The following is a 22,939-nucleotide window of genomic DNA, read 5'->3' as shown; positions in this document are numbered from 1 at the left end:
TGCAGAGGTTGGAAGCCAACATCTATTCTCTCCAATGGGTTCTTAACATTAAAAGAAAATATCAGGGTTTCTTAAGATGTGTCAGAGCTGGAAAATAAATAACCTTGAGATTTTTAAAGAAGCAATTGGGAAAAACATAAAACATGTAAAACAATTAAAAGAAAAAATCCTTGTTTTTCAATCCAGAATCTCAGTCATGCTTTGACTTTAAATGGAACCTGGCTCCCCTCTTTAGCATTACCTACAGTAAAAGACTTACCTGTAGGAATGCATCCTATATTTTAATCCTGTTATTGTAATCACTGCCAGCATTTATCTCTCTCTTGCAGACTCCCAGTTTGGAGTTCTTCTAAAGAGCAGAATTTGGCTGCTTGTTTTCAGCACATTCCTAGCTGGAAAGTATAGAATCCATCAGCATCTGCAGGAAGGCAGTCTCCTTAACCCTTTGCCAAACCCAATGTCAATCTGCAAAATTTATAGCACTGTTTCTTTTTGGATGTTTGCATCCTAAAAACTAACTTCTCAGACATAATTGCTTCCTGTGAAGGCTATGCAATCCACACCAACAAACAAATGCACGTGGACATCCACTTTGTTCATGGAGAATACTTTTGAAATGCTAGAAAAAGTGTTCCTTCTAATTTAGAAAGTGTTCTTTCTGCCAGACTGTTTTTTTAACCAAGATTTATATATTTGAATTTTTAGATTATTTAGTATAATTTATAAATCCAGTTGTAAAATGTTAAAAAATGTGCAGCTTCTGTTGATTTCTAGAGTCTGCTTGTTCCCTGAGTGTATTGCAGTAACATTCAGAAAGAGCATTTGTTTTTGCAGTAGCTTCAGCTGTAATGAGCCATTATTTACATTGGAAGTAAGGTCTGTTATAGAATCATGATACCTCTTTAATCTTGCCAAAATAATAAGGTAGAGCAAAGCTTTAACATCCAGCCATTCATGAAATAAATATATGACCTAAATTCTTCCACAGAGTAACTCCACTGAAGTCAGCAGAGTTATGTTAAGAATAAGTTCAACCTGATGTATGGCTTCCTGCTTTCTTAAGTGATACATGTGTGTGTGTGTGTGTGTGTTCAGAACAGAACTGAAATATAAAACCCTGTTGGGGATAGGACTAGCAGTTATCAAGCAACACAAGTATTATGTCTAATCTTGGATTTGAAGCAGTAGCTTGCAAAATGAGACTCAGAATTAATGTATAAACAATGCACAATTATCTTAGCTAAAATGAAACAAAGGCGAAGTAAATACTGTTATTGAAGGAGTCTTGAACAATTTTTAAATTTTTTTCCTTCTTTTTATCTTTAACTATTTCAGTAACATATCAGAGAGGAGGAGAGGCCGTAAGCAGTGGAGGCAGGTAATTATGTGCTTTATTCTTATAGGTATAAATTGTGTGCCAATATATTTAAGGATTCCAGGAGTTCAGATATCCTTCTTAGTGATGGAAGAATAATCACTTGCATAGATAAGTTTTAGTTCATTATATTAATGTATACATTTTGGCCATATATTTTCTGTCTAGGAGAAGGGTATGGTTTGAATTTTTAGGTTGACTTCCAAAACATTATTTGAAATATTTTCAGCTTTGTTAACCTGTAAAAACTGCATCTCAAAAAATGAGCAGCAGAGGGAGTGCTTTAACTTCAAAATAAAAGCTGGCTTACCACCTGATTAAGGGAGTAAAAGTAATTAAGCCGTGGCCTTTATGAAGATCAAGAACTATAGCTGCTTCACAAACACTACAAAGAAAGAAAATGTATATTGGTAAAAATTGTTGAAGACATAAATGGCCTATAAGGTGACATTTTAAGAAAACATTCTGTGAATGCAAAATAATTAAAGCATTGCTTAAAAGAGATGGGGCACTGAAGGAGAGGGAAGCAGATTGTAAATTTACAACCACCCACTCTGAGAACCAGGTCCATTCCAGACTGAGGATTTAACTAAGGCATGTTCACTAGGTTTACGTTATTAGTTAATGAATGGCCATGGAGAAAGCAGCAATTTACATTTCCTCTGTAGGGGTGAAGTTTTCTTCAGGAAGAAAAATAATGGTTTTAGCAAAAAGGCAGGTCAGAGCAGTGGTGCTTTAGTGGCACACCATTTTTTCACTAGGTCACATTCAAAGATTTGGCATGATGCTGAAATAATGCTAAAATCTCAGAGACCAGCTGGGCAACAAAGTCCTGTAACAATTCCTGTTCATAAGTGGCATCTTGTGATTCCTAATTTGCAAGACCATGCAAAAATTTGGTAATTGTGAAGATTAGGCACAGAATAAATCATTCTCAGTCTACCTGAGTGCTGTTCAGAGGTGAGGCTATTCAGCTCCTGCTGCAGCTGGACCTGGCATATTATGAGGAATTGCAGATATCTCTGCCCAGCACTGTGTACTGCTGTGCTCTCATGGCCACAGGAGCATGGAGGGAAGCCTCTAGAACAGTTACCATGTGATTTTTGAATGGAAAAATCTGTAAATCACTGGGTTGCTGCCCTTACAACAGGAGAGTGAGAAAATAGGAGAGAAGAGGGATGAACCCTCTCTTTTCCTGAGAGTTGTTCAAAAAGATACTAGCTAACATCCTTTGTGTTCTTTGTGCCACTGCTTTCTCACTCTTCCCTTAGCACACGCTAGATGAAGCACTCTCACATGGAGAACAGAAATGAACCCACCAGTGTCTACATTACTTGCACAGTAGCTTTGGTACTTCTAGAGAATCAACTTCAATTTTACTGTCCTAGTGTTCAGCTGCAGTGCCAGAATCTAACAATATAATTGATTCAAGGTGCAAACATCTGTGCTGGTTTTGTTCATTTGCATATATAGCATTGACAGCATGTGTGATCTAACTTATTTTGTAGAATATGAAACATAGTTCTGCAATGTAAAAAAAAAAAAAAAAAAAAAAAAAAAAAAGTTACTTTTGCATATGTAACCATCTTCTGATATCCAAACCTAAAGTTTTCACTTCCTTACATTATATTTGCAGTGTTTTGGAAAGGTTTAGCATTTTTGCCAAGTGCAGTTATGTGAGCATGTTAAAGCATTTTTCAGATTTCAAAATGTCACAGTGATATATTTCAACATAATCCCCACTTGTGTGATGCTGAAAAAAAACCCATTTCTGTGGCAATCCCTTTTCTAGACAGGATTTGAGTAATGGTAATTGTGCTGGGTTGACTCCAGCTAGCACCCACACAGCCACTTGGCTCTGTCCACCCCTGCCTCAAACCCCTCCAGTAATTCAGGGAGTCAATAAATGTGCTGAAAAGGTTAAAGATCTTTGGAAATTATGATCTCAAATCATCACCAGGTTATGGATCTGTAATGCAAGCATCTCTTGTCTGCAGTTCCACCTAAATGTCTCCAATTAGTAGAATTCTCATCTGATGATATACATCACACCACATTTCTTACATGACAGCAGGTGTGAATGCAAAGTAAATTTCAGAAACAAAGGATCTTTAATTCTCTGTGCAACAAACCAATACACAGATCTTTAAAGTGCTGAAACATGCTGAGATGTTTTGTCTCCTCTAAATGCCTTGAGGTGTAGGTTCATTTTAAGAGCAGAGTGTAGGGAAAAAAGCAGGGAATTTCAAATCAGTTGGCCTGCTCACAAGCCTACACAGCTGCATATTTATTTCAGATTAAAAAAAAAAATACTTCTTTACTGGATGCATATTGGCTGGTTTGTAAGCCTGACAGCAAGTCAAGCCTCATCACCTCCTATGTTAAATTGTCAGATGACATATGCAGTACAGAAATATATATATATACACATATATGTATAGATCTTTTAAATGTCATTCTAAGTCTATGACTTAAGCCTGCAGCACTGACAGACTCTATCCCCCACAAATAACTGCATGCAGCTTGTATTTTCAACTTGCAGTTTAAGAGGATTAGCATATTTTATTTTTGAAGATCATCACATCTAATATTATGGAAAATAGTTTCTTCACTATTTCAAATGCAAAGTTGTCTGTTAAATCCCAAGAGAAGGGGACTGTGTTCATATTTGTGTATGTGACAGTAGCTAAAATTATCTATTTTTTAAAAGTACCTTAGTTATCAAAGGCAATTTTAAATTGTGTGGGACTGTAACATGCCCTACTGCATTGTTAGCATGAAAACTCAAGAGCCACCAAAGATTCTGCAAAACATTAATCAGAAAGACTTTCACACTCACCACAAAAACTCAGCAACTTGGAAAGTAGGAATGCTGATGACAGGAATACACTTTATTCCAAATGCAGCTAGCATGCAGCATTCATATCTGGATATTTTTCAGATGGTCAGTATTCCCAAGTACCTCAAACTCTCTTAGGAGCTGAGTGGCTTTCTCATGACCAAGTGTGTGTCACTCACTCAGCATGGTTACTGAGATCCAAATGCTCCCAAGCCACAGAGTTATCTGTTATCTGCTGTTCCCTTTGATGCACCACAGTAGTGCTATCTGATGGTGAGGATAACTTGTTCCATAAATAACCAAGAATTTGGGAATATTCACATTTAAATTTAGTTCTTACTTATGCATTTCCATTCTGCTTCCATGTGTGAATTTTTTGTTTATTTGACTTGCTAATTTCCTCTTTTTTACCTTGCTTTCTTTAAGAAAGGGTGAAGTGGCAGAAAAATAAAAGTGCAACCTCCTAAGAGAAAAAAAAAATAAAAAATGAAAACCAAAGTGACAGATAAATGTTGCACACCAACATAATAGCGTAGTCCAGCAAAATGAACTGATGCTGCCCTTGACTACTCACTCCTGAGAGATTTAGCAAGGAACAGGTTAGACAAGAGACTTGAAAATGCTAAATAATTGAATCAAGCTGAGTTTTTCAGTACTCAAGCCTTTTGGTACATGGTATTATTTTGTAATATCTCACTGTTTGGGAAGAATGTCACTGCAACGTGAAAATGCTTTTGTTTAATTTTTGAAATGACCAAGCTTTGTTTTTAAAGGCCTGGACTCCTAAACATCAGTGAACCGGCCACTCAGCCGTGGTTAGCAGATACTTGGCCTAACACAGGGAACAATCACAATGACTGCTCCATCAACTGCTGCACCTCTGGCAATGGCAACAGTGATAGCAACCTCACAACGTACAGTCGACCAGGTTAGATATGCTTCTACCTTGCTAAGGAATCTTCTTTACAGACTACGTGCTTCTAATACCTGAGAGAGTGTACAGATTTCTTTGGGTTTTCATTTCCAATGCTTTTAGGCTTAATATAGTGTCTCCTCTATGTCATGATTGTGCTTTTGGTCCCTTTTTGGACCCTTTCTGGGTACTCTTTGGATACTTGTAGCAGGCTTAGGGAGCCCCTGCAAAATTAAATGCTGCCAAAACTCACACTGAGCTAATACATTTTGGCTTCTGATTAGAGCAGATAAGGTAATTTTTTGGGTTGTTCTGTACATCCTCATTGCTTGCATGGAGAAGGATGGACCAAAATGATGCTAATGTGGTTTTCCTTCTGGTTTGGATGTGATGGGAAGCAAGAAATAAAACATTGCTAAAGTGCTTGCAACAGTCAGTCTGTTTTGGCACACTCAGAACTTTGAGTGCCATTCTGAACAAAATTGGATAGCTGATGTTCTGTTTAGGGTGTATGAATAAAGAAGTTAACTTCACACACTTAAAGCAATTACAAAATGTTAGGTTAAGTGGTAGTTCCTGAGAGCTTGAGCAGGACTCAGAGAGCTCTGGAAGAAAACCTCATGAGTTCTATGGAACACTTTTGAGGAAGTACATCTCAGAGTGCTAATTGTTGCACATTTTGTTTTAAACAGACCTTAGGTTCCCTTTGGTTTAACTTTGTGTTACTGATGAGGAACGAAATAAGGCTTTTCTACTACAAGTTTTGCTGGTTTTTGCTAGTAGCATGTCCCAGCAATCCAGAGGGGAGTGTGTGAAGTCGCATAAGTGCCAAGCAGCATTACCTCCTGTAATTAATGTGAAACCAGCTCAAATGGCTGGTAATTCATGAGTGGCAGTAATGGCAATTCATCTCCTGCAGTAATGCTGTCTGACAGTGACCAGTGCCAGCTGCTTCAGAGCAAGGTGAGAGAATTTGGCATTAGAGGCTTGTCTCTCAGTCTGGCTGAGGATATCACGTCCACCAGTACCTGTATAAAAAGGTTTGTGATTCAGGGATAGTTCACTGTGGCAAGGACTGACATAGCAATTCTAGTAAATAACGAATTCAGAAAAGGAAGAGAAGGCATGTTTTTTATGGTTGCAACCTATTTATAACATCTTGTATTGAACTGCAGTGGATTCTCCCTCGTTTTAGCTTTCATATTAAGCTTGGTTCTGTCACAAAGTGTTTCCTTCCTTTCAAATAGAACTGCGGGTCAGACAATGTGCTCAGAGTGGTCTCTTTCCTGGAAATTCTGCCAAATTTTCTTAATTCTGTCATTATGGGCTTGTTTATGCTCTGAAGCAGCAGTGATGGATATCCCCTCAGTAGCTGTGAATATGCAAAGTAGTTGCATTTTTAATTGCTTTTAAGTATAGCACTGTCTTCCAAGTCTACAGAACGGGAAGCGATTGTTCCAAAAGTAGATGCCATAAAAACTCTAACTAGATAAATCTTCTGTTATATATAGGTAAGCCAGTTTTAAGTACTTGCTATGAGGAATTATAATGTGTCTATGTAAAAAAATGTACCTACTGCATATACTGTATTGATTATATTGCCTCACACACAAATCAGATGTAGCTGCAAATGAAAGGAGGTAAAAACATAAGTTCTAAATGACTCTGCAAGGATATTGTAGCAAAGCCTGAGGTATCGTATCAGGAGTGAAGAATATACTGCATATATTATTGCCTAGTATAATACAATAGACTTGGAAAGGAGGAAAGACTAGTATGCAGTAGGTGAGAGAAATGAAAACATTTAAAGTCTAGAAATCAAAAAGTTGAAGACTGTGAAGTGATAAATAACAGAGGCAGTAAAAGACACCTCACATAAGAAGGAAAAATATATCAAACAGTAAAGCCTTCAAAAAAACCCACAGGCTGGGGGGCATGAAATGTGCAGTGATAAGTTCTATGTGGCATGTTCTGATATTGTTCCTTAGTCACTGAAAATGTGGATCGGTGATTTTCTTACACAAGCATTATTTTATTCCCCTTTCTTGAGTAATATATCTCTAAAATTATGTATGTGTTAGGGAATGTTTTTGGAATTGAAAATCCTCTATGTTTGCTAGTTGTTTCATTAAGAGTAATGGTAAAATCTTGAATTCTGTATGTAGTTTCACTTGCCATCCTCTCCAGTAAATTCATTGTGGACACAGGTAATGGACTTCGGGTTTTGAATCAAATTCATTAGCATAAATACCACTTCTTTTAAAAGAGGAAAAATATATTCCTGGTGAGTGTTATGTAATTACTGATGCATTAATCAACTGGAAAATGAGAATTTTTGCTTAAGGATCATTGAATTCTAGGTCCACTAAGCCTTCTAACTGCTGACCCACAGACTACTTTACTTCATTCAGTATTCTCCCAGTGGACTGGATGTGGAGAGAAGACACTGGATGTGTCACGCAGTGACAAGAGAACATGGCAAGGCAGGGACACTGTTTCATGCAGTGGCCAGAGCATAGCACATGTCAATTTACTGTCTGCAATAAGTGTGGTCTCAGGATGCAGTAAATGTCAGAAGAATGGATTCATGCTGTCTATACGATATATCTTTAGCATACAGGACAATGTATTACTGTGCTATTGCGTATTTTGCAATATCCAAAGCAACTGAAAATCAGCAAAAATTCCAGATTGCTTTTCTGCCTTTTTTGTTTCAAATTAAAATATAAGATTGTACAAGCAAACGATGATCAAATAAAGACTTGCTACTGGGTACTGAGTTACCTTTTGCATTGTACTGTTTTTCTTTAATTCTCTTATATGTAATCATTTCTAAGTCTGTTTTATGAAAGCTGTTGTATGTCTATTTCTTACCACAAATACAAGAGTGTCTAGATACTGTTGAGGTGACATGAGTTGAAGTTCTTATTTAGTTACTCCTGCTGTTAAGTTTTGGTTGAATTTCCTTTGCAATGCAAGTGACTTTAATCACAATTACTAATTGAATATCTATATTGCTATGAGAATAATGTCTAAAATCATGAATGTTTTTATGGCCACTATGGAAAAGCCCAGCAAGGTAAGTCATTGTGGATGTAATTCAGCAGGTCTGAATTTACAATGAATCAGAACAGCGAACCCTACTTTTGGAGCAGTAGTGTATAAGGTAAATAATATTCTGTAAATTATATTGTTAATGGCAGTATCTCTGTCTCAGTGTGTCTGCTACATGGATTCAAGCCAGGTAGTTGTGCAGTGAGGAAATGTTAGAGGGGGTTTCATGGAAAGTCTGGTGTGAGCGAACAGAATGACCTTTTCTCTTTTCTCTCCTCTGTGGTTAGCCGATTGTATAGCAAATTACAACAATCAGCTGGACAACAAGCAGACAAACCTGATGTTGCCTGAGTCAACTGTATATGGGGACGTGGACCTCAGCAACAAAATCAATGAGATGAAAACCTTCAATAGTCCAAATCTAAAGGACGGAAGATTTGTCAGCCAGCCTGGGCAGCCCACTCCTTATGCCACCACTCAGCTCATCCAGTCCAATATCAGCAATAATGTTAACAATGGCAGCGGGGACTCGAATGAGAAACACTGGAAACCCTCTGTTCAGCAAAAGCAAGAGGTTCCACCCATACAGTACAACATTATGGAGCAAAACAAATTAAACAAAGGTGAAGAGCTTTTAGCTTGTTTCTCCTCTTTAGGCATCAGAGGAGTTTTGACCTTCTGGTTCTGGGAGTCTAAAGCTTTCAGGTTCAGCAATTACAGGCTTCTGCGGTGCTTTTAGACTTCTGCCTCTTTAGATTCAGAAATACACCATTTGCAGTGTCAGAAAGTTAATTAGCACCACGATACCCTTTCTGATATTGAATTTATTGTGAAAAATAACAAGCTGTAGCTTTAGAAAAGAGTTAAATAAAATACATTTCCTATGGATATGAGATTAATTTAAATTTAATAGTAGTTAAGGGATCGGTTAGGACAGAGGCCAGATATTTTATTCATAAGCCAGATGCATGGTAGTCACATTATACTCTACCTTAAATTTTAAATAGGTCAACCCACTCTTCCCAGTCGTGGATGGAGACTCATTAAATCTACATGCTCATGTAAACGAATGAAATTTTGCATATCAAACTCTGTAAAATTGTATTGTGTTGTACACTGGGGGCACAAATGGAGTGATCCAATTCATTTTAGACTTGTTCCTAGCAAGCCTTCAGTTCTCATATTGAGAGGCAATGCTACCACACACAATTTTTGAAACTAAATTTCTGTATTACCCTGACTGAAGTCTGTGGATCCAGAAGCTAAAAATAAATTGATTTCAGTGCTAAAAGGAAACATCAGAATGTGCTTTTGAGGCCTTGAAGGCATGTTTCTTTAATATACTGTGTGGGAGATGGAAGAAATAGGTATGTGATTTCTTTTTTCTAGTCCTCCAGGCTACCATGCAACCTCTTTTAATAACCTGATTTGCAAAACAGTATCCCTAGGAGTTGGACCCATTCTAACTTGGAACTTTTGCATGGATTGTTGTAATTCAAGTGATCACATAGTGATAAGTGATCCAGTAAAAAGAGACATTTCATTACAGGAATATTGATTTCTCTACTGGACCCATCTACTCACAGAGGAGTTCAAAGGGCAATATAAAATGTCACACCTTCCCTTGACATAAACATGCCAAAAGAAAATTCAAGGGTTTTGGCTCCTTACTAGAGGGTGAAAGCTGTATTTTTTGTAATTGTTCTCTTTCATGAACTGTGTATTACGTACCTCTTTGGGAATTAAAACATGTTTGGTTTTTATGTGCTGGAAGATACTGCATCTTTCAAATTGTGTATATTACAGCTGCGTATTCTCTAGCATACTGTAGTGTGGAAAGGCCCCCTTAAAGCATTGTCTGCTGACAGTCATATATACATATTTCAGAGTGCTGATTTACTGTTTATCCTCTGTGTAAACATATGCGGTATGTAGGGCTTCAGCGTGGTCTGTGGAATGCGACTAGGCTGAGAAACTATTACAGAATACGCTCTAGTGTGAAATTTATCATGTTGCTCTTTTTCCCATGCTTACATTATCACAAACATTTCTGCAGCAGATGGGAACTGAATTCTTAGTTTTGTTTATTTTTGTTTTGATTTGCTATTTTATGAGTCGATATTCTGATCTTGGTTTTCTCATTTCCTAAGTCAAAGCCATCTTGCTGCTGATTATACCTGTAGCTTTTGTGATGGGAAGTAACTATTTTGATGAGTTACATGCTGTGCTTCATTGTCACTACTTTATGTCCAGTGGTTCTGTTTATGACGCAGTTTTATTTGCTGTATGAAGAGTAACCTACCTCTTTTCTGTTCTCTGTAAATTGTAATTGCTTTTTAGCACAAGGGTATTGTTCTACCAGATGAATATTTTACTTCTGATTAAGTTTTACAGATCTGATTGCCAGATCTAGATTTAAAAGTAATAAGTGCATACCAAGTGCTTTGGAAGTGGGGAGCAAAGTTATGGTAACAGCTATTAGCAAAAAAGGCCCTGCCTGTAGAACCTTCATGATCCAGTGTAAATAAAAATATACTTGGAGCCAGCAGACCTGAAACAAAGACTTCTTCTGTTGGAAGCCAAATTCAGTTGGAAGCAGCATTGTTGCTTCAGCAGATCATTCAGCCCTTGTCATACATAGCTGACTCCTACGTGGATGTGTCACCTTTGAAATACCAAAAGTAGTTACTGCAGTCCATTGGTTGCCCTGCATGCATAAATTAGGTAGAGACCATGGAAAATCAGTCAAGGTGACAGTATTTGTATGCAAAATGCTCATACAGGTGACAGATAGGTAACCAAATAGATAGATAGATTAATTGATGGTTGCAGAGGCTGAAAACCCTGTGCACAGCATTCCATTTTACTGCATTTTAGCTGTGCAGCTACTAAATTCTCATGTTTTCCCCTAAGCCTACAATAAGAGGCAAGATAAAACTAAAACATGAGTGCAGGATGATTTTCCTTCACAAAATGAATTTGTTTCTAGTTCACTACTTAAAGGAGATCTCACTTTGTGTTATAAAGCAAGTATATAAAAAGTAGATGTGTTCCTGAAGGACAGCATTAACCATACCATTAAACTTGCAGATTACCGAGTAAATGACAACATTGCTCCAACTATTCCCTACAACCAGTCATATGACCAGAATACAGGTGGATCCTACAACAGCTCAGACAGAGGCAGTAGTACATCTGGTGAGTACCTGCAGTGCTTTCCAAGCCTTAGGCTTTGTGGTGCCTGCATGCTGTAGCAATATTTACTGGGCTTAGAGAAGGAGTGATGGGGAGGAATCCACAGACAGTGGATGTTGAACAGCATAAAAACTGTCCCAATAGGTGCCTGTATTTCTGTTGCATCCTCAGGATTGCTTAGTGTCATCTAAATGTCAGTTAAGTAATTGATTTTCTGAAATTGTGGAAGTCATAAACTCGAATAGCGGTTGGATTTCCTAATGCTGATGGTGTACTGGGTAATGTTGTGTTTTCCAGATGGGCAAGTCATAACAATTTCTTTCCAAATGTCACCAAAAAAAAAAAAAGGGATTTTAATTTATGTGTTACCTTCCTTGTACTTTAGTGATTTTTTTTTTCATCTCTTGGGTCTACTTACCCAATTCCTGAACCAGCTCAAGATAAACAGCAGTTGAGTGATACCCAACAGAACTCTGCTTTAAGAAGTTTTTAATTTTTGTAAATTAAACCCATGTATTTCATTGAGTAAAAAAAAAATTCAGGCATACATAAAATTTTTATATGTTTCAGTCACTATATGTGCTTATTTTTGTAATTATTAACAAAATTATTTTTGTACATCATTTAGATATAGATGGTAGATAATTAAATTTTGTTTCTCATTGGCATCTCCCGTACAAACAATCTAAAAGTCCTTTGTAAAAATCTTGAAACAAAACAGCTTTTTGTGCACTCTGTACTTTGGGACCACAGAAGATGTTTTAATTTGAAAGTTATGTTTTATCATTGTAGTATAAGCTTTTCACTTCCAGGTTTGATTTCTGGTAGAGGCATATGAGCTAAACCAGAAACTACACATAGGCTTAGTTTGGGGCTTTACTCTAAGTGTGGTAGTTAGCCTGTGTTTATTTATATCAAACCAATTTCAGGGTGAGTTATGGCCACAGTCATGAGTGTCCTGAACTTCACATCTACTAATCAAGATGCAGACTTTTCCCATTCTGTTCTGCTGTTTTCTTTGCGAGTACAGTTGCCTTAATCCCAACCTGTGCTTTGTCTTGACTGATTCTGACCAAAGCACAGCAGAGACATAAATATGTGAATGAGCTCTGCTGTGCCTCTGGATGATCTGAATTCTCAGTGCCTGGGAGGAGATAAGCACAGCTCCCAGTTCTCCCAGCTGTCTCCCAGGTGTTGTTCTGTGAGGCAGCCTTTTGCCCATTCCCAGGTCTAAAAGATCAGGAGATGGTGCTGAGCCTGTGTTCAATGATGTTAAGACTTGAAATTCAGCATGAAACATCTCAGGAGTATGAACCATGCAAATTAAAAATGAGAGGGTGGTGTTCTCCATGCTGATACCTATTAGGGTTATTCATAACTAACAATTTATAGTCCTATGCCAAGGACTCCAGCAGGAATGAAGAAAGGTGACCAAAGTAATTCATAAATTAATTGTGTTGAGCAATGTATATGTCATGGTGCTGAGGATACAGAATGCAGGTCGCCTTGGGATAGTTAGTGTCTTGTTTGACATACTAAGATACCACAAAAACAATTTAACATAGCTAAAACATGTGTATCTGGCAGCTAATGTGCGACAGTAATAACCAGAACTACTGTCAGTAAGAGTGGAATATCTGAGACAGCAGAAGTGAAAAAAACCAACCTTCCTAAATCTCACTGCAGTATATTTAATCATGTATATAATGCTTTACTGTGACAATATAAAATCATGCCTCAGTTTAAGAGAGTAATGTGAAGGATTCTAAAACATACTCAAAATCTACGTAAAAGGAGTTTATCTATAATAAAGATGTAACAATAGCAAAGAGGGATTAAAATGTATATATACACCAAGGAACAATGGTTGAGCCAGTTCTCATCTTAGCCGTGTCCAAACTTAAAATTTGCGACTACCTGAATAATTGGTCTTATTCACAGTTGTTTGAACTGTTAAAGCTTCATTGCTTTATTATGAGCTGTAATTTTCCAGTAAGAGTAGTTGAAAACATTAGTGAAATACTTCATCAATCTGTTTTTTTTTTCTGTTATTTTTGTTCTTCCAGCAATTATTTTCAACTGCACCTGCCATTTAGACTAAAAGTAGTAATTTCATTGTGCCTAAAATGTTTCAGTGGACAAGTACAAATTACCTATATTCAGTGACTTAATGCAACAGTAGAACTTTAATAGATCATATCTGCATCATATTGTATTTTAGGTTCTAGCAATTAAATAGGATAAAGGCACTTCAGAAAATATGTCTACAGCTCATTTGTTTTAGATGATAATCTTTAATGTAATTAACAGAAGTAGGAAGCTCACTCTTAATGACATTGCATGTAAAATTCATTTATGGTTTTATCGCATTTTGACTGTTTATTTTAAAAATTAAAATTTTGTATCCCATGTGTCTTTTCCATGCTATGTAAAGTTCCTGGTTAAATTCAACCACTTAAAATGTAGATCAATTCTACAAAGAAGCTACAAGCACCAAACTAGTGCAAAAAGGAGGAATGCCAATTTGCTCCAAAATGAGCAGAACAGTAAATTCTCAAAGAATGCAAGAGCACCTGGGAAGGGACTAAAGTTGTTTTGGTTTTCATAGCTAGTGCTGAGGAGAGACTTCAAAGCATTACAAACATGTGCTGCTTTTTATTCCCAGGGAGTCAAGGACACAAGAAGGGTGCTCGGACCCCAAAGGCTCCCAAGCAAGCTGGCATGAACTGGGCAGATCTTCTCCCACCCCCTCCAGCACATCCACCTCCCCACAGCAACAGCGAAGATTACAGTCTTTCAGTGGATGAAGGGTAAGAAAGAGGAAGACATTGTGCACCTCCCACTTTAATCACTAGTTAATTGAAGTGTGATTTGCCCTACAAGCTGGCAGTGGGACCTTCCTCCAGCACTGTTCTGGTGCTGCTCATTGAGCTGTAGCATGGCAATTTGGAGAGCACTTAGTGACAGTGGTGTGCATCCACTCAGCACATCCTTACTGAGCTGTTCTCAAGAGCACAGAGAACAATGGTTTGTTTCTGGGCTATTAATACATGTATCAGATATGCTAATTACACAGTACAAATTTAAGTCCTTATTTTCTTAAAAAATTAATTTTAGCTATGACCAAGAAATTCCTTGTCCTGTGCCACCTGCAAGGATGTATCTGCAGCAGGATGAGCTAGAGGAAGAGGAAGAAGATGAGCGAGGTCCTACTCCACCTGTCCGAGGAGCAGCTTCCTCTCCAGCCGCTGTCTCCTATAGCCATCAGTCAACTGCCACTCTCACCCCCTCTCCCCAGGAAGAACTCCAGCCCATGTTACAGGACTGTCAGGAGGATCTGGGACACACACAACACCAACCTGACCGGAGGTGTGTGAATGCAAATGTAGAGAGAGAGATATGACAAGAATCATCCGAGCCCCACTGAAAATTCCTGTTGAACTTAGTGAGGCCAACAATTTCCCCATTATTCTGTTGCTATTTAACTTCTAATCCAGGATGCTAGAACTATTTTAACCTAAGAAATAAGTAATTAAGTTGCTTTGTTATTGTACCATGGGAAGAAATGCAGTATATCACTTTAGGGTACGTATGATGCTGACATAAGTTAAATTCACAGTCATCAGGTTATTAAAGTGGTATCGTTAGCACAGCTTACCATATAATTACAGTTCCATTGTTTCCAATAGATTTACTGCATTATTACCATAAAATAGCATGCATTATTTCACAGTAACTGTGCAATTAACTTGTCACCAATATGTATGAATATATATAAATATATAATTTATATAACCTATAGATTTTGCTCCTCTCATAAATCCTAATACAAGAAATTAGTGCTTACAAAATTTTCTTAACATTTCCATCTAACCTTATTTAAAGGAATGACCAACATTAATAAAGACAGATATTTGCTACAGGGAAATTTTGTTTCTTCTCTGAGTTGCTTTTATAACTGTTTTGCATATAAACTCTCACAGCTTCTCTCCCATAAAACAGTGAATTCTGAATGAGCCCTTTTATGTATGATGCTTACATCTCTTGGCTTTTGTTAAGAAGGCACAGCTATTCCCTCCCAAATGATGGGCTTTTATTATCTTTTTCCTCCAGTGGTTTGCACATATTGTTTATTGCCATAAATATATAAATTTACCGGTAGCATTCTATGTAGAATTTCTATTTTTAGCAAAATGCAAACCTCTTATAATGAAATTTATATGATTTTTCTAAGTAGCCTGTAAAGCTTTGATTTTTCAGCATAAGTTACTGGATATTTATAGATGTGTTTTCCAGAATGTTTTTCTAAAAGTCAAGTCATCTTTAAGGTTCCCATTTTTTAAGTAGGCAGTAGTTATGCATCTTTTTTTAAAGGGGTCTATGTCTGCTTTTACTTTACCTCCCCACTACTTAATCTGGTTTGTTTCCTTTACTCTTTATGGTAACACATGTACTATGTATCTTTTCCTCCTTTCCTCTTCTTTCCTTTCCTCTTCCTTATTTTCCTGAGTCTTTAAAATCACTCTTTTCATTTTTGGATGGCTACTTTCCTATAATTTTCATTGGCCCTGGTACGCTGGTCCACAGAAGTGTTCGTTTTAATCACTTAAATTTTCTGGGTTGAGAGGTAAAACTAGGGAGACACAAATGAAAAGGGGAAAAGCTAAGTCACCAATACTCATGAGTGACTTTCCAGAATCTCTGTGATTTTCTGGAGATTGGGACATGTGTCCTGACATACAGAATGGAGTAGACACAGAAGCAGATGTACACAAACATGCAGAACCAGCCAGCAGCTATCTAGACAGTAGAAAGTTTGCTCAACAGGAAGACTCCTGGCTGGTCACCATCAATGCCATCAAAATGTAGTGGCAGAGGGAGCTGGAAGGATGCTCCAATTTAAGCTCCCAGGGCATACAGCTTACTCTTTCTGTGGACTGAAAAAATAAAATGTATATTTATTTTGTCCCTCCTACAATGGCCAAGTCTAGATATGCTGAAAATCTTAGAATTTGTTAGTGACTGATTTTGTCTTTTCCATCTTACTTTTCCAAACGTTTCTTCTTTTCTTTTTGCCGCATCCATCTCATCAGTCTAAAAGTAGTCCTATAATCCTATTTATTTGATTTGTAAGGCTTGGCTGACTACCTGTTCCATCTGCTGGTGTTGATACGACCCAGGGCTGCTGTTGAGGAATTGGGTGTCCTGTGCTCAGCAGCTGTAACCCATTCTGGAAGGGTGGGGTCCTGTCTCGAATGTAGTGTGGCAATACTTTCAGACTAAGAATACGTTCCAAGTGGTGCCCTTCCACATTGATTTCGGGTGTTTTGTAAATAGTGTATAGTGAAATGGTAAATGGTGTGTAGTGAAAATAATGCCTGAAATGCTGTTTGTCACACTTTTTATTAGCTTTACTCATAGTTCTGCTGGGTATTATTTCGTTTGCTAGTCAGAACCAGGCATCTAGAATAGGATTCTGATGGTGAGGGTGTACTGTAATATTTCTCTGTCTGGTAAGCGAACTGAAATACAAACCTGTGGTCTGGAAGAGTCAAAAAGCAGAGAAAAAACCTAAAGATTTAGTGGGATAGCAGGTGGTATCATGTTGAACCCAGAGCTGAGACAGGAGACAATGTCACTGTGAAAGTGAGAACCTGCATCAGATAAAGGGAAAGTATTGCTAATTCTGTATGGCCGTGAACCAGCTGTTCTCAATTAGCCTATCCCTAAAGGTTGGCAGTGAAACTACATTTTCAAGAACCCTAACATATTTTGTAACCAGTTCCCTGTCTTCTAATACCAAAACCTAGAGAATAGACAAATATATCACAAGGATATTTGTCACAAGAGCTTTAAATTAAGGCCGTAAGACTTTACTGGGCAAGGTCTCTAGTCAAAGCAGGTACAGATTACAGGCAGCAACAGCTCCTGGGATTTGGAGGTGCTGTTAAAAACTGATTATTTAATATTTATCCCTATTTTTCATTCTGTTCAGTACTTAATGCAGCAAGTGAAAAACAATAATAATATAGTCCAGGGAGGATCCAGTTTGCTCTTGCTATAAGGGTATTAGGTCTTTCCTTGCTTACATTTCTTTCCAAAATCAATATGTATTCCCATTTATTAAAATCTTAAAAAAAAAAAAAAACAGAAAACAAAAACAAAATTGCATGTCACCCACACAAAAGAGTAGATTTAACCATGAGAGTCACCATTTCTCAATGAGATAATAAGAGGGCAAAGTTGACAAAGGAAAATTACTTCGAAATTTTTTTCAAAGGAGACTGCAGTAGAAATTCCTGGTGAGCACGGCCAACAGAGAATGGGAGAACCATTACTGCAGAAAGTGTGTTTTCTTGCCTAACAAATGGAAATTAAAGAGTGTGTCTGTGGCCCCATGAAGAACTGTTGACAATATTGATACCTGGAACTTCTGAGTGAAGTATTAACTAATCTTGGGCATTGATCTGATATCTTATACTTTGCCTCCTTAAGTTGGAGATACCATTACTGACAAGATCAAAGTTAGTTAACCTATACCTCTGTATATATGTTGGTACCCCTAAGGCTTAGAACTAACAGTATGGTGGAAAATTCTTTTGTTTCATCACCTAGATCAATTTAAAAAATAATGAAATTGCAGTCTCTCTTTTCATATCTTTCTGAATCACCAAGGTGGGTGGAGGGAAGATAATGGAGCAATCTATTTGGATAGATGCATCTGTTTGCATCGATATTTTCAAGCTATATGTTTACCGTTATTTCTTTTGCTTATACTCTCAAGGGTGCACAAATAATTTTTTTAATAGCCACATGATCTGTGTCTGACCAACTCTTTGCTTAGCTCTACATGTGTTATTTAGGGAAAATGAACAGCTTTATCATTAAAGTCAGTGATAGAGGAACCGTATTAAAAAAATCAGACTTCTTTGTGATAGATTTCAAGCTACATAGCTGTCAGTTCTGATTTACAGCAAAAGTATAAATTAAAAAAACAAACCTGAGTGTTTCAGATATAAACTAGGTTGATTTAAAAAGGCCGGCCAAGCTTGCTGGGAAATAAAAAAAATATTTTCATCAATCTGCTGTTTCCTCTGACTTCGTTACGTGATTTCAATTTTCTCACCCTTGTGTTTTTATGCAGACGTCAACCTGTGAGTCCTCCACCCCCTCCAAGGCCCATCTCCCCACCACATACCTATGGATACATCTCAGGGCCCTTGGTCTCTGACATGGATACTGACGCCCCAGAAGAGGAGGAGGACGAGGCAGATATAGAGGTTGCCAAGATGCAGAACAGGAGGCTCCTTTTGCGTGGCCTGGAGCAGACCCCTGCCTCCAGCGTTGGGGATTTGGAGAGCTCCGTGACAGGGTCCATGATCAATGGCTGGGGCTCGGCCTCTGAAGAAGACAACATCTCCAGCGGGCGCTCCAGCGTCAGCTCCTCCGACGGATCGTTCTTCACCGATGCCGATTTTGCACAGGCCGTCGCAGCAGCCGCGGAGTACGCCGGGCTCAAAGTGGCCAGACGGCAAATGCACGAGGCAGCAGGAGGTGAGTTGTCCTCTGCTCCATGCAAGAACCAAAAAGGTGAAATGAACCTGTCCACAGGCGCTTTCTGAACTCCTGTTCTTGAAATGTTTAGAAGTCAGGAAGAGGCAGAAAAGGAGTTTTGGTGAAACAGTTCAAATAAATTGCTGCTCTATGGTGTTTTTCATAAGTAGTTCCTTGTTCTTTGGTCTCACTGATCACAGACAAACACCAACCCTGCTGGTGGATTTACACTCAGAACTGAATGAGGGGGGGAAAAAAAAGGATTCGAGAAGTCTGTCTTTTCCCAGTATAAGGCTCGCAGTGTTTTCAGTTACTCTGAAGAATGTTTCAGTCACAAGAGAAGGTTTAATCCCTCTCTCTTGAAATGTCCAAATAAATAGTAAACATTTAGATTAATATTTTCCCTGGATTTTAATTCCTTTTTTTTTTTTTTTTTAAGAATTCTGTTCAGGCTTTTACTGTTGTGTTATTGGGATGAATTGCCTTTGTGTTGGTTTCATGTTTTGATAGCTGTTACGAGTTGCATTTTAAATTATAGATTATGCATAAGCAGCAGGGCCTTATGCATATGTTTGTGTTTTCGGTTTTCCTTTCTCCTGAAACACCATTGAACATATAAAACATGATATTTGAAATATTTCATTTTTTACAACATACTGGATACTAGTAGCACTGGATGTATACAGATAATCTGTAACCTTACTAGGCCAAATGGATATTGTTACACTTCATCTAAAAACTAAGAATACAGCAGGCTGGGATGCAGGTTTCAGGCAGTTCCATGAATGTTTTGACAATCAATCCTGTTAAACTGCCAGACCTGCAGAAGAGGTACTCTATCACAACTGTGTCCACCCTGACTCCACAGATTTTCAACCTGCCTCCCACTTCAGATATCCTCTCCCAGTTAACAGTCCTTTGTTTCATTTCAACACAGCTGTTCATCATGAAGAGTGAGAGGGGAGGTAATTTAGTAATTTTGGATGAAATCCTGACCGATTGAAGTAGGTGGCAAAACTCCTATTCGTCCCCACGGGGCCAGGATTTTATCCATTTTGTACAAATAAATTCCTATAAATATGTGTAGAGACTTACATATTTAGAAAAGGTGTTTTACATCCTGTTGCTAATATTTTTGCAACAGTTAAGTTCATTTTATACAATGATTTATATATATATTGGTATTATGTGTGCCTGACTGCATGTCCTAAAAATATGGCACTTCTTATCTGCAAATAGTCTGTGATAAAATGCCAGCCATCCATCCTCGATGCATTCCTGAAAATTCACTCCAAGTGGCAGAGGGGACTTCTGTACCCGTGACCTGCTGCTCACTTGCTCTTCTTATGGCAGGGATGACCTTGTGCAGCCCAAGCTAGGGGAGGGGCAACCTGAAAGGGAAACATGGTGCTCTTTCCAGAAACTGGCCGGGTGGGAATCCTGCTTGTGCTTGCCTGCTGATGGATTTCGTGCTCCTGGGGCAGGAGCTACCAGCTACCAAGCAGCTGGATAATTTCTGTGCAACCAAGCCAGCCTGCCTAATGATAGGATAGCAAATGCTTCGATTTAGTTACAGCTGATTCTAAAACTGGATGAGCTTTACTATTGTTCCAACAGTGTATTTTTAGGTTTTGTACAGCTAGAGCATTCTGATGTGAAAAGTGAAAGTATGAAAGGTCTTATTTTAGGTAAGAAGAATAATTGCTGTTGTTCAATAACCATTTGCAGGCCGTAGACATTTTCATGCATCACACTGTCCCAGACCCACCAGCCCTGTATCTACCGACAGCAACATGAGTGCTGTTGTAATACAGAAGGTCCGACCTGCCAAAAAGCAAAAACACCAGCCAGGACATCTGCGCAGAGAAGTCTACACAGATGGTGAGTCCACTGAAAGGGGTGAAAGCCTCAGTGAACCTTTCTAAATATGCATTCAGTGCGTGCGCGTGAAATTTTTCCACAGAGATAACGCTGTGTTTCAGAATTCAGTGATTTGTGTTTCCTGTTGCTAAACACACTGAACAGTTTAATCATTTTAAATGCCAGAGATCCTTAATACTGTGCATTGATGCTGCCACTCCAGAGCCTTGCACCTGTTTTCTATAGTGTCCTAATCGGCTAATTACCGTCATTAGTTAAGAGCCCAGATAGCTTAAATAGTACAGTCATTGAGAATAATGTGTGGTTAGGATTAAAGTCTTCGCTCATGTGACTGACTATTAAAACCTTCAGAATGTGTCTTTTCCTGAAAAAAAACAACTCACCGTTCAAATGGTGGACAACACAAATTCAGTGAATTGTAATCCTGACCACTGCATTGTTGCGAGCGGTAACTTTGTGAGTGAAAGCGAAATCTAATCATCTTCTCTCGTGCCTTCACACACAATATCAACTCTTGCTGAAAAGGTAGTGCTTGTATTCTCTTGGGGGTGTAGGATGATAATGCAAACATTGTGATGTTGTCTAGAGAGAGCCTTTAATGAAAATGCCTCAGGTGGTGCAGCTTTTATTAAAGCACTGCCTTCCAGTTGTATAAAACAATCCGTGGGCTTTGTTGGAAATTCATGTAAGATAAATTCCCCAAGACTTAACCCATCTTGTCAAGTTTGCTGAATTTGCTAACTGGAGGGAGATGTGGGGGGTGGGGAGGGGAGGGGAGGGAAGGGAAAAGGAAAGAAGGGCAGAGCTCCCTACCTCCTGCTTCTCTGCAACAACAATCTGATTAGGACTTTCATTACCAGCCTGAAATTTTTCAAAGAGGGGCATCATTTGCCATTATCATATGAAAGGCTAATATTATAGATCCTTATCCAGGGTTACAAGAAGGGAGTTTTGAACCACTTCTCCCTGTGATTCCTGCCACTTGACGAAAAAATTTAATACAAAGCTCAAAGCACGATGAGCAGAAGTAATTTAGCAATGAGTGGTTGTCCGTGCTATTATCTGTACTTTATTCGGAGTATTTTCTCTCAGTAGCATCTATCTGATATTAGGCTGCATTAAATGCTGGCATGACACAGTGCACCTGGGCCTCTTGGCTTGTGCCCAGGCCCCTTCTGTCAGCGAAACTGAGCTGTTGGAATATTATCTGATTTCAAGAGGTTATTACAGTGCTTTTGTGCATGTTTGCTTCTGTGAAAGGACAACACAAGGTGTAATCCCAAAACTGTACCAGAAATATTACATTTATGAGACTCTTGTAATGGTGTTTCACAGGATTTTTTATTGATATTTTATCAGCTTTTATTCTCTTGAAGAGAATGCTCTTAACTGAATAATTGGCAAAGCATCAAGCCTCAATACAAACACAATAGCTAGAACATCAGAAATAAATAAATAAATGTGTTTTATGTGGCCATTTGCTTCTAACACGGGGATAAATAAGAGATGGGCCTGTATTTGATGACAGGTTTTTTGTGAAAGTAGTTATACAGAGTTAAATCATAGAGCCATTGTCATTAGATATTGCAATATAGATTTGACAGTCATGATCAATATTTGTTTTGTGCTATGTAGCACCTGCTTACTTCAGCATATTTTCTAATTAGATAAGAATTTCCACTAACCTTTTTATAGTGCAATACAGTGTGGTCATTCAGGGAATAGCAAATTATGGCTTTAATTCCTGCAGATCTAATAAAATCTAGTTCAAAGGTTGAAGGACTTGTTTGGTTTTGATTTTTTTTTTAATTATTATTTTTTCCCCTCAGTGTATTTGCATAAGTATATTTGGAACCTTACTGTAGATTCTAACCATTCATTTCAATAAATTGTGACCCTTTAGAATTAGCTATAAAGTAACATAAAGTAATTATTTTCCTTAGTGGAGAAAAGTGATATGGATGCATGAATGAAACATTTAAGCACAATTGACCTTTCTGAGATATACTTAGGTTTTTATACTGGCTTGATGACTATCATTTATATTTTTTTATAAAGGAGAGCCTGATACAGAGTTGCTTTTTTTCCTCATAACGAGTGAACATATATGTGTTTGTAGTATTGGGGA

At 38.0% G+C, this 22,939-nt stretch overlaps 1 protein-coding gene across 3 annotated transcripts in view; it reads left to right on the top strand.

Annotated features, from left to right (window-relative positions):
• ROBO1 (roundabout guidance receptor 1) overlaps window positions 1–22,939 on the top strand; it is a 292,679-nt gene that overhangs the window by 259,517 nt on the left and 10,223 nt on the right. For 2 of the 3 annotated variants that reach the window (XM_053934339.1, XM_053934338.1), the window contains 8 exons: window positions 1,336–1,378; window positions 4,988–5,142; window positions 8,469–8,804; window positions 11,272–11,379; window positions 14,042–14,186; window positions 14,494–14,745; window positions 18,521–18,930; window positions 20,659–20,811. In XM_053934339.1, coding sequence (XP_053790314.1) covers window positions 1,336–1,378; window positions 4,988–5,142; window positions 8,469–8,804; window positions 11,272–11,379; window positions 14,042–14,186; window positions 14,494–14,745; window positions 18,521–18,930; window positions 20,659–20,811 — 1,602 coding nt within the window. The remainder of the gene's footprint in view (window positions 1–1,335; window positions 1,379–4,987; window positions 5,143–8,468; window positions 8,805–11,271; window positions 11,380–14,041; window positions 14,187–14,493; window positions 14,746–18,520; window positions 18,931–20,658; window positions 20,812–22,939) is intronic. The other variant, XM_053934340.1, reaches the window with a different exon arrangement.

This window comes from Vidua chalybeata, chromosome 2 (genome assembly GCF_026979565.1).
Source record: "Vidua chalybeata isolate OUT-0048 chromosome 2, bVidCha1 merged haplotype, whole genome shotgun sequence".
NCBI lineage: Eukaryota > Metazoa > Chordata > Aves > Passeriformes > Viduidae > Vidua > Vidua chalybeata.
Note: the sequence above shows the minus strand (reverse complement) of the source record. Positions and strands in the feature narration are given on the sequence as shown.